General features: G+C 38.3%; 1 protein-coding gene across 7 annotated transcripts in view; it reads left to right on the top strand.

Moving 5' to 3' along the window:
- The window catches only part of kiaa0825 (KIAA0825 ortholog), a 180,071-nt gene that overhangs the window by 36,466 nt on the left and 125,796 nt on the right, over positions 1 to 17,809 (top strand). For all 7 annotated transcript variants that reach the window (XM_017691132.2, XM_037531364.1, XM_037531363.1 and 4 more), the window contains exons 5-7: positions 5,195 to 5,365; positions 7,548 to 7,633; positions 8,772 to 8,996. In XM_017691132.2, coding sequence (XP_017546621.2) covers positions 5,195 to 5,365; positions 7,548 to 7,633; positions 8,772 to 8,996 — 482 coding nt within the window. The remainder of the gene's footprint in view (positions 1 to 5,194; positions 5,366 to 7,547; positions 7,634 to 8,771; positions 8,997 to 17,809) is intronic.

The raw sequence follows: 17,809 nt of genomic DNA, 5'->3' as shown, positions 1-17,809 counted from the left end.
ACATACACTGAGCTACAAAGCTCATGACACAGCCTTATGTAAAAAAAAATCTGTTAGTTTTTCTGTCAATTCGGCATCAAAACTGGGAAATGCAGCCTTTATGATTAATGGCTACTTTTGGAATAAGCATTTATTAATAATATATTATCTGTCATTTGTAATGAAGTGCTCATATGTGTGTCCTCTAGCCTTATGAACACTGCCATACATTATAGTATTACATACCAGTCTTTTTAAACAGTTAAATGGTATTAAAAAACTAAGATGATTTGGAACTGTCAGAAACATTTTCAGGGTCAATCTAACCAAGCTCTTTTTGTATCGAACAGCCTAATAGTTTTGTGCAGGAAGGACCTTTTTGACTCTTGGTTCTTGCTTTTGTAAAAGAAAGGGCTAAACTGTCCCTCATAGATCAGCCATGTTTAATTTGTCTGCTGGAGGGTATCATATCTTGTTATGGATGTTCCGGGTTCATCATCTCTTTCAAAAGAGAAATGGCAGCTTCTCCTCTCCATTCTCTTAACCCCTTAAAATCCCAGTGCAAAATGAGTTATTCTTAGGTCATAAAGTGTGTTGTAAAACTTTAGATGCACCAGTGCATCCTGGCCTGTTTAGGGATTAATTACATGTTTACTAGACCATAATAAATGTAAATAGCAACATATTAGCAAAATAACAATATATACTATGCAGGTCAACAGTTAGCTCTGCCATGTATTATACAATACTAAGCTAGCCTGTTCATAAAGCATTCTGAACATACATTTGCTTTTCAGTAAATGAATAAATGAATATCTAATGAGAGTCAAGGCTGAGACAGTATTAAGAGCAAAGTTAAGACATTGTTTAGCCCAAGTTTTCTTTGATTCTTTTTTTATTTAGCTGAGGTCCACTTATGACATTTGCTTGGGTTTTTATGTGAATAACAATTTGTTTCTTTAACCAGTTTTATCCCTGTTTTTGGTACTGTGCCTCTTTTTTTTGTTTGATATATGTTAATGAGCTCTGTTCTTATTGGCTGTCCTGTATCTCCTTGTTCGAAAAACGGTCCAGGTTACAACACTCCTTTTAACACCAATATGATTGGGTGAAACTAAACTGCAAATAGTGGATATACACTATATTTCCAAAAGCATTCGCTCATCTGCCTTCACACGCAAATGAACTTGTGTGACATCCCATTCTTAATCCATAGGGTTTAATATGATGTCAGCCCACCCTTTGTAGCTATAACAGTTTCGACTCTCCTGAGAAGGCTTTCCACAAGGATTAGGAGTGTGTTTATGGGAATTTTTGACCATTCTTCCAGAAGCACATTTGTGAGGTCAGACACTAATGTTGGATCCAGTGATTTGTATGGATGACTAAATACTTTTGGAAATATAGTGTATGTAAGTACCTTGCTTTTTGTGACTTCACAAAAACAGTGACTTTAAAACAGGCTACTGTAGTAGTGTTTATGTAGTTCATATAACACTTTGTTAAAAAAAAAAAAGAAGATTAGTTTTTTGTTATATGTCTCATCCTAAATTTTAACATTTTCATTCATTTTTATATTGGTGTGTTGTGGGTTTTTCCTGTTGTTTGCACCCTTGCTGCAAGCACTGCTATATAAGTTCATTGCTACACACATTCATTGTGTAATTCAATGTGTATGGCAGGTTCCATAATAGTATAAGAGGCTCTGCTGTTATTTATATGGAGGCTCATATTGTAGCTCATGGTGCTGCTGGAGCATCTCTCCATGCATTCATGCAGCCATTTTCCAAGCAATGCTTCACGGCTTCTTCAGGTCCCTGTGGAACCCATTAATGAAACGCTGGAGAGCTGAGATGATCTCTCTCACACACACACACACACACACACACACACACACACACAAATGCATACACATGATTTTATTTTGAGGTGCCCACTAGCCTGCTCTTGGGTTCAACTTCTGCATCTGCATCATTATAATCATATTCACACAAATAAAGATATTTATAGTCCCCTCCCCCCTCCATCTCTTCCCCGCTACCCCCCCCCCCCCCACCCCTTGCCTGATTAAGCTGGAGGAAACGAGGGAATAAGTATGTTGTCATATTGTCAGATTTGTTCCAACAATGTGACAAAATTACATTAGGATCCAGAGGCAATAATGTTGCAATTATTGGGTCTTCTTTCTTTCTTTTTTCACCCTCTCCATCCCTCCATCCCCACCATACTCAATCATCCTCAAGCTTTTCACAGCTTCTGTTAATGCCTTCCTGATCCACTCCCCAATGCCTTTTCTGTCGGAGGAACTCATTTAAGAGCACATACAAAAAAGTATTTGTCGGAGTGTCGGAGAATACAGCAGCGCTCTCCTCGGCGGCCCATTCTTCTGCCCTAATGCGGAACATCCCCCGGGTGATGGCTTTGGCAGCTTCAGAAATGGGAAAGCCATATTTGAGACAGGGGTCATGGACGGGTGAGCCGAGAAAAAGTTTGTGCTCGTTTGCGACGTTCGAGCAAGCTTTTTTGAGCGAGAACTTTTACGGGGATTGATGGAGTGGAGGCAGTTGAGGTCGGGGCGTCTGGCATGTTTGTGTGTCTGGTGACAGCCTAGTGACTTAGAAACTGTGGCAGAGTGCTGGAACTTAAACTCTAGGCTTATTATTCACTTGTTAAATTTACTAGGAAGGATCTTACAATTACAATATTGTACAATTTTCATTTGTTTCGAAATTTAAAACTGTATCATCATTACACTCTTTCGTTTCTTATAAGGGTCTTATTTGCTGTCTTTTCTGTAAACCATAATGTGGAAAAAAAATTAAAGCATAACTTGCATATCTTATGAGTTATAGTTAATGCTCAGTATCAGACTTTGGAGACTTGGCACATATTTTAACATTTCTCTTTGATCTTCTTATTTTAGTTTTGAAAAAATGAGTTTTTAAATGAGTTATTGTTTATATCTCGGTTGCACTGTTTTTTTATGATCATTAGTTTGTGCTACTAGAGATAGTCAATATGACAAAATTTTACCAGTATTTCGGTAAATTTTGTCATCGTGAAAAGCAGTATGCTTGTCTGAGCATGTTGTGGATATCATCCGCACTTAAAAGACACTGACCAATAGTGTGTTTCATTACAAAGTGAGCAGAATTAGTCCTGTTTAATTGGATTTAGTGCAGTGCAGTGCCAAACAGTGTATGGTATTTAATTAAGGTTTTGCAAAATGAGTACAATTTAAACCTTTAAAACATCAAAAATCAAACATGTGAAAGTACTGTATATCATCACACCCTGACTTATTATCCAGTAACAACTATGAATTACATTATATCTACTGTGAATTATTAAGTAAAAATCTAATTTATAAAGTATGAAGTTATGATAATGGAATTGAACTCTGGCCCCATATATATATGACCACACTCACTGGCCACTTTATTATGTTCAATTGCTTGTTAACACAAGTAGCTAATTAGCCAATCACATGGCTGCAACTCAATGCATGGATGCATGTGGAGGTGGTCAACACAGCTTGCTGAAGTCTAAACTGAGCATTAGAATGGGGAAGAAAGGTGATTTAAATTACTTTGAATGTGGCATGGTTGTTGGTGCCAGACGGGCTGGTCTGAGTATTTCAGAAACTGCTGATCTACTGGGATTTTCACACACAACCATCTCTAGGGTTTACAAAGAACGGTCCGAAAATATCCAGTGAGCGGCAGTTGTGGGGACGAAAATGCCTTGTTGATGTGAGAGGTCAGAGGAGAATGGGCAGACTGGTTCGAGATGATAGGCAACTATAGTCACTCTATAGTGACTAACATCTGTCTCAAGTGAAATGGTCACAAGTGGACAGTGAAACATATAGCAAACACATGGCATTTCCATGGGTGAAGACTACATCTCTCAGAGGCTCCAAGCTTTATAGGGGATTTCCTCACCTACATATTTCCCAAATTGGAAAGTTAAATGAATAAAGTTACTTTAGTTGAGGGAGTATGGCCACTTGTTTAAGCGTTTATGGCTGAAATGTTTTAATGCCAAGACAATACACTGACTGCAAAATGTGCTAAAATATGCAAAATATGCAAACTGCAAAAGGAAGCACATATTTACTACATCAGTCTCTCGTTGACTGACAAAAACATCATGCAAGTCCTTGTCTGTGTACTTGTAAGGGCTGGTACACATGTTTATATCACAAGGTTTGCTTAGGTAGCTTGAGGACAAATGGGAGTGGAGTCAAAGAAAGAAGAGATGCCACCACTTTCATCTCAGATGTGATGACTTTGTTGTTGGCGCGGACATATCAGGGCGTATCGGGGCATATCGCTTTAACATTCACAATACAAATGTTTTGTGGCATCACTGATTACCTCCGCAGGTAGTTTGAATCATTGGATACACTGGATCCTCTTCACACCTGCTGCTTGTTTCAACACTGCTTTTAACGTGACCTTGTCCACTTGGCCTTGTCATTTCCTCCAGTGCCATCTTCAGAGCTGTTCCATTACTTTATTAGGTCAAATTAAGTTTATTAGATGAACATGAACATGTGTTATTATGTTGCAGATTTGGCTCAGTATTACCTGATGCAATTTCCTTTTCAATTGTAAAAAAATCAGAAAACTACTTCAAAATGCTCAACAGTTCATAACATAATATTCAGTTTGCTGGGATTTAGGTTGCAAACTACTTCATCTCTTGTACATGACTGCTGACACAGCTTTGCCACTTTCCTTTGCTAGCTGGCTAGCTAGCATGCTAAAAGCTAGATGGCTAAAGCAACAAAAAGGCACAGTTGAACATCAAGTTTACAGATACACAAAGCAGTTGGTCACAAATTTTGGTGTATTATATTCAGACTTCTCAAAAAGATATTTTGCATTGCAGAGTTTGCAGGGCTAACTCATAAGCTTACCAAGGGTGACCTTCTGAGGGTGAGCACATTCCCTTTAAATAATATGCTCTCCTTCTTTCAACTAGTGTTTGGTTTTAGTGCTCCATCCTTGTTTACTCTTATGGGTGATGTCTTTTATACTTGTTTTACATTGTCTTTTGAGTGCATCATAGTAGATTCCTCACAACTGTGCAGCAATAAATGTAAAGCATTGAATTATAGTATTGTTGAATGTTGCCTTAATGTTTTTGGCATATTTCACCATTCCAGTGTTCATATCATAATGACCTGAACATTGTGTCCTCACTCCAGCTCCCCAGGAAGCTCCCCTAAGAGCGAGAAATTTCTGCCTGACCTCCCACCAGCTGAAGTGCCTGACCCAGCTGGCTGTCACACTGCTGGAGCTGGAGCGCAATGTGGATGATCTGGCCACTGAGCTGGGCTTCCTCAACTGTGCCGGGGAGTCTGCCTGCAGCCTCAGAGGTACAGGCCAGTGGCTTATGTTTTGAAATGTCGACATCTAATAGCATGTTGTTGCTGTTGTAACAAAAATTTCGATGTACAAAATGATGACTTCGCATGAAAAGGAAATATGTACGTTAACGTACTTTCATGTAACAAGTTTTTGGAATTTAGAAGATTTTTATTGATCCATTCACAATAAAAAAGGTTTACACAATGTAAAGATGTTTTAAAATAGAGTTACAAAGTTTGATATGCCAGTGTTAATGTAGTTAGAATGTACTGATGCTGGCCAGTTGCACACAAGGAGTATCAACCTAGACCAGCTCTACTATATACAAAAATCAGAATAGTTGGAATATCAATTTGACTTCCAAATGCACAACCATACTGGTTATGAAGCATCCTACCCATGCAGTTATTTGTGATAACAGCAATTATTTTCACAAAAACTATAATTCCACTGAGTGCTGGTAGCTGATTAATGTCACACTTAATGAGCAGCTAACCATTGCTGCATAGAAACCATGTTTCTACTTTACCACATGCAAAAATAGGAAATTGACACTTTAATATAGATAATATCTACATGATGATATTTGATGTGCAACCCATTCAATCAGATTTGAGGAAAAGTGTGACAATACACCAAATTCCAAAACTGTCATTAATCAAACTCTTTGGTCAGCAGCTGGAAGGCAGAACAGCTAAACAAACTGGAATTAGCCAGTAACGAACAGAGTACCGTTCAGCAAAGAAGATGAGCTGTGAAATAATTTACTAATGGCTGGAACAAACCAACATTCAGGTTATTCTGGCAAATACTGAGGAGGTTGAGCCGAACCTGATATTGTGTCAGTTTTGTGGCTCTATCTGCAACTCAAACAAGGTTTTTTGGCAGAAGAAATATGACATGAAAGCATACTTGATGTAATATTTGGGACTATTTTGCTTTTCATTTTCTTTATTTTGCACAACAGTTGTATAAAAGCAATAGAACATAATAGATAGTTCTGTTGCTTACATACGCTAAACCAGTTAAAAACTGTATTAAGTGAAGACAAAGCACAGCATAGCTCTTTCTCATATATATAGTATTATAAAAGGTCTGTATGCAGATATTTAGTAAAAGCTTTTTACAGAAGGACTATAAAGCTGAATTTTGTTGAGCCTTTGAATGTTGGAGTTGTCCAGGTTTCTGGTTTAATAGTGGCTGACAACAAACACCTTATAGGGCCTTTCATGCCCTCTTTTGTACACATTCTTTCTCTCTCTCTCCCTGACACCCTCTCTCTTGCTGTGAAAATTAAGAGCTGAGTTTTTCTTTCCCGCTTGCCATGAAAGTGACTGGTGCATGTAGTAATTTCTATAAAGGTTACATTAAAAAACAAGACATGCAGAAAAGACCTCGATTTACAGAGAAGTAAACAGCCTTTAAAGGGCAGTTATCCAAATCATTAATTCAGGCAATCAAATGACTTAATTACCAGAAATTCATCAGATGAGCTTAAAGGTCAAAAAGTGACACCCCGGCTGCTTCCTCTCCCCCTCCGCCCGGCGCGCCTCTCGCTCTTGTTAAGCTAAATTGCCTCGCCCGGGGTCTCACATCCAAAGCGTCTGATTAGAAAAATGTGGTCTTGATGCATGCGCTTTTAATTTGCTACACACACACACACACACACACACACACACACACACACACACACACACACATACACACACACACACACACACACTAAGTTATCCTCCTCTTCACCCAGCCATGGATTACCCCAGATATGGCCGTAGCTATCTGGGGTTCAAATCAACTCCACTGCCTCCGATTTGGACTAACACAAAGCTCACTTTCTGCAATAATTGCAGCACTTTTTTTTCTCCCCACTTCTTTCCTGCAAGGCATTGCAGTCATTTTTAGGTCAGTGGTGCATAGAAGAGGACACCAGAGTTAAATATGTCAGCCTCGGGTTATAGAAGCACTTTCCTTTATTGACTCATTTTCCAAAAGCACCATGTGTGTCTATGATAGGGTTGGTTCGCTCAGCGTTTACTCTATCTCTGTGTAATGGACTGTTGTGAAGTGTAAGAAAGTCATATTTAATTGAGTTGAGCCTATCTCCTTTGATAAAGCAGACATTGTGTTTCATAAAGTGAAATAAATAGATACTGAAACTTGCATTACATCTTTGTGTGCATGTTTGTGTAGGGATCCTAAAGAACGTCAAGGATGATATGGATGTGACTGTATTGGAAGGGAAGACCACGCCTGACGTGCTGTTTCAGAATACAGAGGCAAGTCTAGTTAGCCATTGGCATGTGCCCAATCCTTGGATCTAAAATGTTGAAGTGTGTGGGGAAAAGTGAATTGCATATTTTTTTTCCTGTGGTTAACCAACCAAGTTCCAAAGCCTATGCAATAGAAATTGTATGTATTGGTTTTTGTATTATGCTAATTTATAACAATGCATAAATGATATTTGATCAAAATTGGAATAATACTACTTATATGCTACATGGAAGCTAACACTGCATGTTTTACTTCACATGACTTTGGCAGTAGTTGGATAAAATTTGAGTAGCTGGTGTTATAATAGTGTTACGTTCATGTAACTTAGTGCCATTAATTGAATGCATGAGTATTAGCTTGCTTGTAGCATGAACAGTGGGGTCTGAAAGTCCGAGTCCATATTGCAAATCTGGAATTATTTTTAACCTAGAAGTAAACATCTGGAAGTTTTGGTATGTAAAATGTTCAAAGCAAAGAAAAGTTATAACAAGTTGTATAAGGAAGAAATATTTAAGAGTCTGCACTGTTTCTAGGGCACTATTCAGATTTAACCTAATTTGTGACATTGACCATTTTAAGGCCTTTACATTTTTTTGTCTCATCCCTTTCGTTGAAGCTTGTGTTCAGAGGCTTTTGCAAAGACTTGTGGAATCCACACCAGCATGACTGCATGTTGTCATTAGAAAGACATAACAGATTTTAAGAAATTCTGAAATTCTTCTTATTTTTTTTTAACTCTTTACTCCACTAAAATTATTTTGCTGATAATATAATTTGTAATGGAAAATGGAATGGAGAGTGGAAGCATTTTCACTAGTAGTCTCAGACTTTTGGACCCCACTGTATGTAACAGTATTCATGAGATTTTGACAATCTTTTAGAAAATGCCATTTATCTTTTCCATAGACAAACTGACTTATCTACATATAATCTCATTGCAATCATGTTGTCAGCATTTGAAAGGCTGCCTCTCATCATGTAAGGTGACTGTCATTTAAAAAGACAGCTCAGTATAGCTGCACACTACATTTTTATATGTAGTATAGACATGTAAGTACCATTTTTATCAATAACTGTGAACCCACACTTACGTCATGTTACATTACTAATGTGATTATTCTGGTGTGGTATATGTGTCTGTAGGCGGTGTGTCTGGAGTTCGAATGGAGGGCTGCATTCCAGGAACTGGTTCCTCAGATGGCTCACTGTGTGAAAGTGTTTTTGGAGGATGTGTGCAGTAAGAGTCTACATCGGGAGCAGGCCACATATACTTCAGGTTCCACCCTCATCCCCTTGGTTAACGTCTCCCTAAGACCTGGCACTGAGTTGACCTGTCCAGAGAAAGATATTTCCAAGAGGATAGCTAAGGCAAGTAACTGATGTGTGTAGTTTTTTTTTATGGCAGCTGATCTCTTAGTATTTAACTTAATTTAACTTAGCATTGATTTAACATAGTGATGATGAAATTGGAATAGGCTTGAATACTTTGGGGAAAACATATAATTGCAATTTTCAGACCAATATTGCAACTATGATTTAAACTATGATTATCTTCTATCAACATCCAGGCCTGTTATTTTGTCCAGGATGACTTGCATATCCACTTTGAACAGTGAACATAGTCTATCAGACATGTTCACAGCATATGAGTGTTTGGTTGCTTTTCAGTGGTCTTACTCATCTACTGGCAGTTTACAAGCTCCATGATGCTTTTTATAAATCTTTATACACACACACACACACACACACACACACACACACACACATACATAACTTAAAGTAGTCAGTGTACAGCTTGTATAACTGTATAGATTTACTGTCATTTGAAAACAACTCAACTCACAGTGGACATGTCCAAATTGTGCTCAAAGCGTCAATATTTTGTGTGACCACCATTATTATCTAGCACTGCCTTAACCCTCTTGGGGGGCATAGAATTCATCAGAGCTGCACAGGTCGCCACCGGAATCCTCTTCCACCTGTCCATGACGACATCACGGGGCTGTTGGATGTTAGACACCTTGTGCTCCTCCTCCTTCCGCTTGAGGATGCTCCACAGGTTCTCAATTGGATTTTGGTCTGGAGACATACTTGGCCAGTCCATCACCTTTACTTTCAGCAAGGCAGTTGTCAGCTTGGAGGTGTGTTTGAGGTTGTTATTGTGTTGTAAAACTGCCATATGGCCCAGTTTCCAAAGGGAGGGGATCATGCCGGCAGCATTCATGCAGCCCCAGACCATGATACCATTGGTACTCCTCACCAGGGCGCCGCCACACATGCTGGACATCATCTGAGCCACACAAGTTTATCTTGGTCTTGTCAGACCACAGGACATGGCTCTAGTAAACCATGTTCTTGGACTGCTTGTCTTCAGCAAACTGTTTCCAGACTTTCTTGGGCGTCAGCTTCAGAAGAGGCTTCCTTCTGGGATGATGGCCATGCAGGCTGAGTTGATGCGTTTTGCGGCATATGGTCTGAGCACTGACAGGCTGACCTCCCACTTCTTCAGCGTCTGCAGCAATGCTGTCAACATTCATGCATCTTTTTTTAAAGCCAACCTCTGGATATGACGCTGAACACGTGGACTCAACTTCTTTGGTCGCCCCTGGCGAGGCCTGTTCGGAGTGGAACCTGTCCTGGAAAATCACTGTATGACCTTGGCCACCATGCTATAGCTCAGTTTCAGGGTGTTAGCAATCTTCTTGTAGCCTAGGCCATCTTTGTCAAGAGCAACCATTCTATTTATCATATCATCAGAGAGTTCTTTGCCATGAAGTGCCATGTTGAATATCCAGTGGCAGTATGAGTGAATTGTACCCAAAACATCAGATTTAACAGCCCTGCTCCCCATTCACTCCTGGAACCTTGTAACTCTAACGAGTCACATGACACCAGGGAGGGACATCAACACAATTGGGCACAATTTGGACATTTCACTGTGAGGTGTACTCCCTTGGTTGGTCATCAGCCACTAGTCAGTTCATCATGGAAACAAATGACAAGAAACATAAACCAGCATCATTCATTTAGCTGTGATCTACAGAATATAATGGCTGGTGTAAGCTACAGGCAGAGTAGGTAGTTGCCTAGGGCATTGTCATGGCCTCCACATCATTGTTCTGCTTCAAAAACCATAAATGATTTTTATTGGATATGTTGATTGGTTGTCACTGGTCATGAAATCGATCACCAGTCACTAATTCTGGGTGGGCCACATTCTCTTCCAACTGGAGCTGGAACATGCTCTTTCTTTCATATGTATCAGTATTACAGTTAATAACTTACAGCAAACATATATTCTTGAAAAACTATTGTTATGAGTTTTATCTCTTTCAGTGATCCATACAAAATATACTCTCCTTTGTGGAGAAACTTGTCAATGAGTTGATTGCGATCAGGAAGGGGGCTCGAAAGTATACTCTTACCTAGGGCATCCGATATTCTGGGACCAGCCCTAGCTGGTGATATGTTACAATGTATAATTTCGGGTTACAATGCTTAGCGATGCTATGTGACAGTGTGACAGTGTGATGTCATTTTGAGCTAACCTGAAGCTATCCCAATGTCGAAAGCCAACAATTAGCAGAACATTTGAGAAAATAACCAAGTTGCGCAATAGTAAATCTTTCAACATGTTTAACCGTCAGCAGGCGCTGCAAGAAACTATTGTAATTCTCAAAATTATAACATTGGAGCATTTAAAGGAACATTTAAAGGAACATCTGACACAAACAATCATGTTGACTAGCAGGATATTATATATTATACAAGAGTTAGTTCCGGCCATGCAAGCTAATTGGTTGACAAGCGTTCTAACTGTGCTGTTATTTTGCAATAACATTACAGGTTTTTCAGCACTGTATCACTCCCCTGAGATGCCACTGCTAAGCAACAACTTTGACAGCTGTAGGAGACACTCAAGTCATTGGAATGTTTTTACTTCTTACTTTGCACACAAACAGAAAATGGATACTACATAGCCGTGATGTTATTTCACAATAACACACTTGAGCTGTAGGTTATATCAGCTCTACAGTAATGCTTCAGCATCCTCTAGTAGTGAACCTTCCTTATACATTTTGCTCCATGACTCCTCCATGTTCTACCTTTCCACTGTCCCACAGCATAGTTTGTTGTATGCTGTACTGTAGTGGACCACTGCTCTGTCTGTGTCCACCTGTTTCCTCTGTTGACTAGAGATGTCTCGCCTCATTTTATCCCTCATTACGATTGACCCGGACTGAGAGCCGCTTCACTTGCACTAGTGTGGGGAGATAGATGAGCTGTCTCAGCCTCAGAAAAGGGCCTCTGAAGAGGGCATGGTCCATATGGTTTGGATCTTGCCACTGCTGAGAGCAAGTTGTTTGTTTAGAAACTCACATGGATGTAAATATTAAGGCTCAGCTAATATACAGGTTGGCTTATGTCTCCCGATTTTGTAGGCACACATATTTAACTGAATCAGTAAACATCCCACCTACAGATTACTGTAATTTAGTGGTTTATTTTATAAACAGGCACCTTTAATGTTAAAAATGAGAGCTGAACAGAAACCAACAACAATGCTATGAATACTGCGAAGCACCACCTCTCACATTTTAGTATCTACATTGCTTAAGACTTAAAAGTTTATCTGAGTTTAGTAAATGTTACAGTTAAGATCATATTTGGTCAAACACAGTAAAAATTGACAATCATATTAGTGAGTAAAGCAGTGTTTAAACTTACTGGATTTTTATTTTTTACGTCTGTTAAATGGCCCATTTCTTACTTTTTTTGTATTTTATTTTTTCCCTGAGGTCCACTTATGGCATTTTTGTGGTTTTATTAATCAAAAACGGTCATAATCTATTTTTATATGATTCATGATGCATTTTTATATGACCAGGTTCCAACCTCTCACTAATCCTTTATGAATTAAATAGGCTGTGTTTGTTTCTGTGGGTTTAAGACCAATATTTGTAATCAAATTCTGTTCTAATTGGCTGGCCTGTATTGGACCTCATTGAAACTCTCCTTATAATTTTAGTTTCAATGGGGGGGCTAACTTGCTATAAATAGGTGGATATATAGTTACAAGGGATTTTGTGACATCACAAAAATACTGAATTCAAAGCAGACTGCAGATTCCTTTCCATATATGGGCTGTATGGTTACATACTTACATACTTACAAAACTGTACTTCAGAAAAAGTGAAAACTGTACTTCAAACAAGTGAAAACTTCAAAAACATCACAAAAATAAATTTCCAGGCTATGGTCCCTTTAAATTTGTGCTACATGTTTGACCACATTGATTTATATCACTGTGTTAACACTGTTGGCTGATCCAGTCACTGATCAGAATTTTTAACTCCTTAAATTTGGTATCAGTCAAAGAAATTCACATCAATCAAGCTCTAGTAAATATATTTTGGACATAAGCATGCCTGAGGTTCCACAACCTGAAGTCAGAGTTCTAATCGTACAACCTAGTGATCAATGTTCCATCTTTGAAGACATCATCTCCAAGCCTTTGAATGAAATGACTGTTGCGTGCTGTGAAATTTCAGTGCTTTCCAGGCTGATTTTAATTCCAGTGCTTTGATGGAATAGTTCTCGTGGAACCACATCACTAACAAGTGTCAGAATTTGTCCACACTCAAGACCTGTACAACACATTTACGTGTAGGTCAGTGCTTCGAAATGAGCAGCTCTCCACTCAAAGGTTACCACGTGCATTTATTTGCATTCCCTGCCGTCTTGAGACTCTCAGAACCCCCACCATTTCTGACACGTATCACAGTGGACCATAAGCAGGCGTATCGTGCTAGCGCAGGACTTGGCTTCGGAGTGCAGCTAGTCCAAATGCATTAATGGAATCAATATTTCACACATTCATATTCATACATTCATGCCTGGGTTCAAATTCTCCGCATTGCCAGGCCTCTTGCCCCGCATAATATTTGAGAGAACCATTTATCACCCTGAAATTGCACCCGAGTTATTGACCACCTCATGTTGACAATGGCTGCGCATCGTCCTTAACCTTCTGCCTTCTGGCGAGGGCCTGGAATTTAGCGCCATTCAAAAGTACCTGTTAAAAAACTCTCAGCTTTTAAATGTTTTATAGCCTTGCGGAGGAATAACCTTGCGTTGCCTGTCCTATTGGGATCCATATCTTTGATCTGCGCTAGTTATGGGTTCTCTGAGCCCGAGCAGTGGGCTTGAAAAAGCCATAAATCTCACAGACACCTCTTGAGTCCTCATCACCTTCAGACTGAGAGAGCATAGGGTCTGAGATTGTATAGCTGTATACATTCGCCCACCTTTCTCTCACACTCCCACTAAGCTCCTAACAGCCAAACCCTGTTGGTTATTGACTTGATTGTCAAACTGGCCTGTTGTTTCGAGGCCTCTTCTCTCCGCTGAGGCTACACACTTGGCAGGGGTCCATACCTTGCAGTGTCCAGCTTTCAGCCTGCCAAACTTTGAATCATAAAATGACCTGGACTCTGCCCTCGCAAACCATATCTGCACTCACTGTAACAAATGGCATACAGTCTTTATTCCAGCTTTACTCTTGTTAATGTTGCCTCAGCCGATGAAAATCTTTCTCTTCAAAAAGTGAAGTTGGAATTTGATGGTATTGATTAAGTTTGATTAATGCCCTGTCTTCCATTTACAGTGTGAAAATGTATCTGATTTTTTTATTTCTTTAATCAGAAAAATTACATGGCTTTTTTATATCAATCATCTTGCATTGTTCAAAATGTTCTTTTAGATAATTTTCAGATCTTTTTGTACATGTGCATTTTCACATTTTTACTTTTTTCATGTCATTCTCTAATATTAGGACTTATACACATATGGACCTTTACACTATTGACATTTGTAATTTATTGTAGTTTTATGTTTTCATGTCTCCATTTGATAGTTGTAAAATAATGAAAAAAAAAAATCAGGTACAAGTGACACATTCATTTATTTTTATATTTCATATAAATTTTATATTTCATTTTATTTAGTAATTGACAAAAAAAAACAATTGCTAATATTTCTTTCATGTATTGTGTTTTTCGGTTTATATAAAATCATTAGTGCTGTGTTATTTTGTTTATTTTTAATGAGTTTTATGTTGAGGGGTGTATATTAATACCTGAACTTTGTGAACCACGTTTTATGAACTTGATTGGCTGCTTTCAGTAAACTGCGTTGATTGAGTTGAATGAGTTGCAGCTATTTTCTGAACAAAGGTTAAATACATGTGAATGAAACATACATATACAGTATTTTAACACTTCTTTAGTTAATTTACAAAAATAAAATTCATAAAAAGGAATGATCACCTTTTGTTAACATTAGCTAGCTAGCTAACCAGCAAATTAAGCTAGCAGGTTACCAGTAACATAAACAGCATTATTCCAAGTGACCATGCCTGTTTGATTTTTACTTATTATATTGTTTGACTTGATCACATGGTACATCATCAGCTTTTTGACTGGCTGTTTCATTAAACTTGTTTTACAAAGTTGAGGTGGTTGCAACTGTTGCAGACTTCAAGTGAGTTGCAGGAGGTACTGCATCCTTAAGTGTGTGAACGTCTCTCTCTGTAAAGCCTGCCTCAGGGACCGAGGGCCAAGAGACTATTGAAGGTGTATCAGATATTTAGTCGAGGAATATGAAGTCACCTCTCGCTCGCTTTCCACTGTCTGACTGATGGTTTTGGGAGTGTTTCCATTTATAAAAGCATTCTGTTATTTTCTGTGTTCGCTGAGGCCTCAGGACGTGGTGACTCCCAATGGAAAGGGAAGGGTTGGAGCATATATATGGTGTGCATGCATGTTTTACTGCTTTTGAATAGCCTGGCGCCGTAACTCATTTCTATAGGTGTATAAATTTGGCAGTGAACTCAGCACATACGCTGGCGTGGCCTGCTCTAGTGTCGTTCCTGATGTGCTTTGAATGAGGAGCACATGAGTATGGAGAGGGAGCACAGGGTGTGCTGGGGTTACTTGGGAAGGGTCTGGTGGTGATATCTTCATTTTGGAGGTAGGCGCAGAAGGGAGGTGGAGGCAGATTGGAAGTTTTGTGTGAGCGCGTTCCGATTCGAGGCTGCTTCCTTCTGCTGATAACCCTTAGGGGTCTTCTTTTCAAGTGAGGCGCCTCCCGAGGCACTTCTTTGCAGGTATAACACACATGCACACACACATTCGTAATCACGCTCTCACTCAGAGCTTGAAAAGAGAATCCTTTCTCCAGGACAAATGTGGAAACATGAGATAAAGTATTGCTCCTCTTTCCAAGTGCCACAGGAGGGGAGCCTGCCAGACTTTGAATCATAAACCGGCCTGGACTTTCTCTCACGACCATATCTGTACGACCGATTCACTCGCTTTAATACAAAGCGTATTGGAGTCCTTGCCCTACTAACGTATAAGGTGCCTGAACAGATAAACTGCAACGCTTTCTGTTCAAAGTGAAGTTGGACTGTGCATTGATACAGATTGCTTTGTTTACCCATCTTTACATCAGAAATGTTACTTTGTCTTCCAAAACTAAATAGTTTGTTTACGTATATTTTTACGTACATTATGCATATATATTTTAAGTATATTTGTGAACTTTGTAGTTATTGAATAATTTATGCTAGTTTAGGTCTCATTAACTGCTATACGTTTAGAAATACGAAGTGAAGAAGTTTAGTTAAAAATAATCTTTATCTCAGCAAATACATATAAATTGTGCAGTAAAATTTGCTGAAAAATTTCCTCTGGAGGATGTCTTAACTTATGATTACTTGGAAAATGAACAGAATGTAATTTGTCCAGGGGGGATTTCACATTTTTACATGATAATTGATAAAGTGCCTGAAAAAATATTTTTAATACACCTTATACCTCATTCATGTGATGACTAGAAGTTCATTTACACTGTTATGCATGCACTGTGAATTTCTGCATTATGGGACTAATAAAAGATTATCTTAATCAAAAAGCAGCATGGAGGCTTTGGATTGTGTATATGAATGTTTTGAAGTGAAATCTAAACAGTTATTTTAAACTGATCCTTGTTTTAAGAATGTATATTAATTAACATGAAACAATTTAAATGGCTTGTTAAATTCACAATTTATTGCAGTTTGTGCAAAATAAATATTAAGATTAACAACTTAATAATAATAATAATAATAATAAGAAGAAGAAGAAGATGATGATTTAAGAGTTTAAATGAACTAAAGTGAATGAAAGTTTACAGAGAAATGCATAATGATTTGGTGGTTTGTCATTTTCCTTGAAGTAACATTTCATGAAAGAAAAAAACAAAACAAAAAAGCAACAAAATTTTCTTGCTTTTATGAAATGAACTGTGAACGGTGTACTGTGTAATTCACAATGCACTGGTGCATTCACTCCCCCGTGCATACAGTAGAGAGCAGAGAGAGCAAGAATGAAAGATCATGGCATGATAGTGAATGAGAGAGAATGTGTGAATGCCTGAAATTTCTGTGAAAAAGGAAAATCTACTTCAGTGTGAAACAAAAACTCAAAATGTATCTTATAAATTTAAGTAAACTGGCCATTTAAAAATTCCAAGTTAATTGAACATCGATTAGTAAGTTAGCAGAACAATTACTATTACTGCTTAATACTGTTAATTTATTATTTAAAGTACAACATGAAAAATTGAAGTTCACACCAGATTTTACATTGTATGTAAAATTCATATTTGAAACTAAGCTCAACCCGGCACTGTATGTGAAACCAGTTATGTACTTGTTAATGTGTAGGGCTGGCTGGTCTCAGATCAGGTAGCAGATCTCTAACAAAGTTCATCAGCACTTAAAATGACAAAGTTAGAATGCTTTGTTTAGCGTGATCTTTTATATTTAAAAGATTGTTTAGGGAAGAGGAGTTGTTAGGGAAGAGGAGATGAATTAATGACTATTTAACTTTCAGCATATATAAAAACTATAGGTAAAATGTTTGTATGTGGCAGGAAATTAGAGAGAAGATGTGTAGAAGAGATGGTTGATGCGGAGAGAAGGAGAATGTGCAGAGGACTTTAATAATGTCAATATTGGGGACACATCTGTGTTTTTGACACATTTTAAATTTTCTGTTACATTCACTCTTATTTTTTTGTGGTGGTGTTTATAAGATGAACCAATCAATATTGCTGAATAGATGCACATTTTGTTG

Source organism: Pygocentrus nattereri, chromosome 20 (genome assembly GCF_015220715.1).
Source record: "Pygocentrus nattereri isolate fPygNat1 chromosome 20, fPygNat1.pri, whole genome shotgun sequence".
NCBI classification, from domain to species: domain Eukaryota; kingdom Metazoa; phylum Chordata; class Actinopteri; order Characiformes; family Serrasalmidae; genus Pygocentrus; species Pygocentrus nattereri.
Note: the sequence above shows the minus strand (reverse complement) of the source record. Positions and strands in the feature narration are given on the sequence as shown.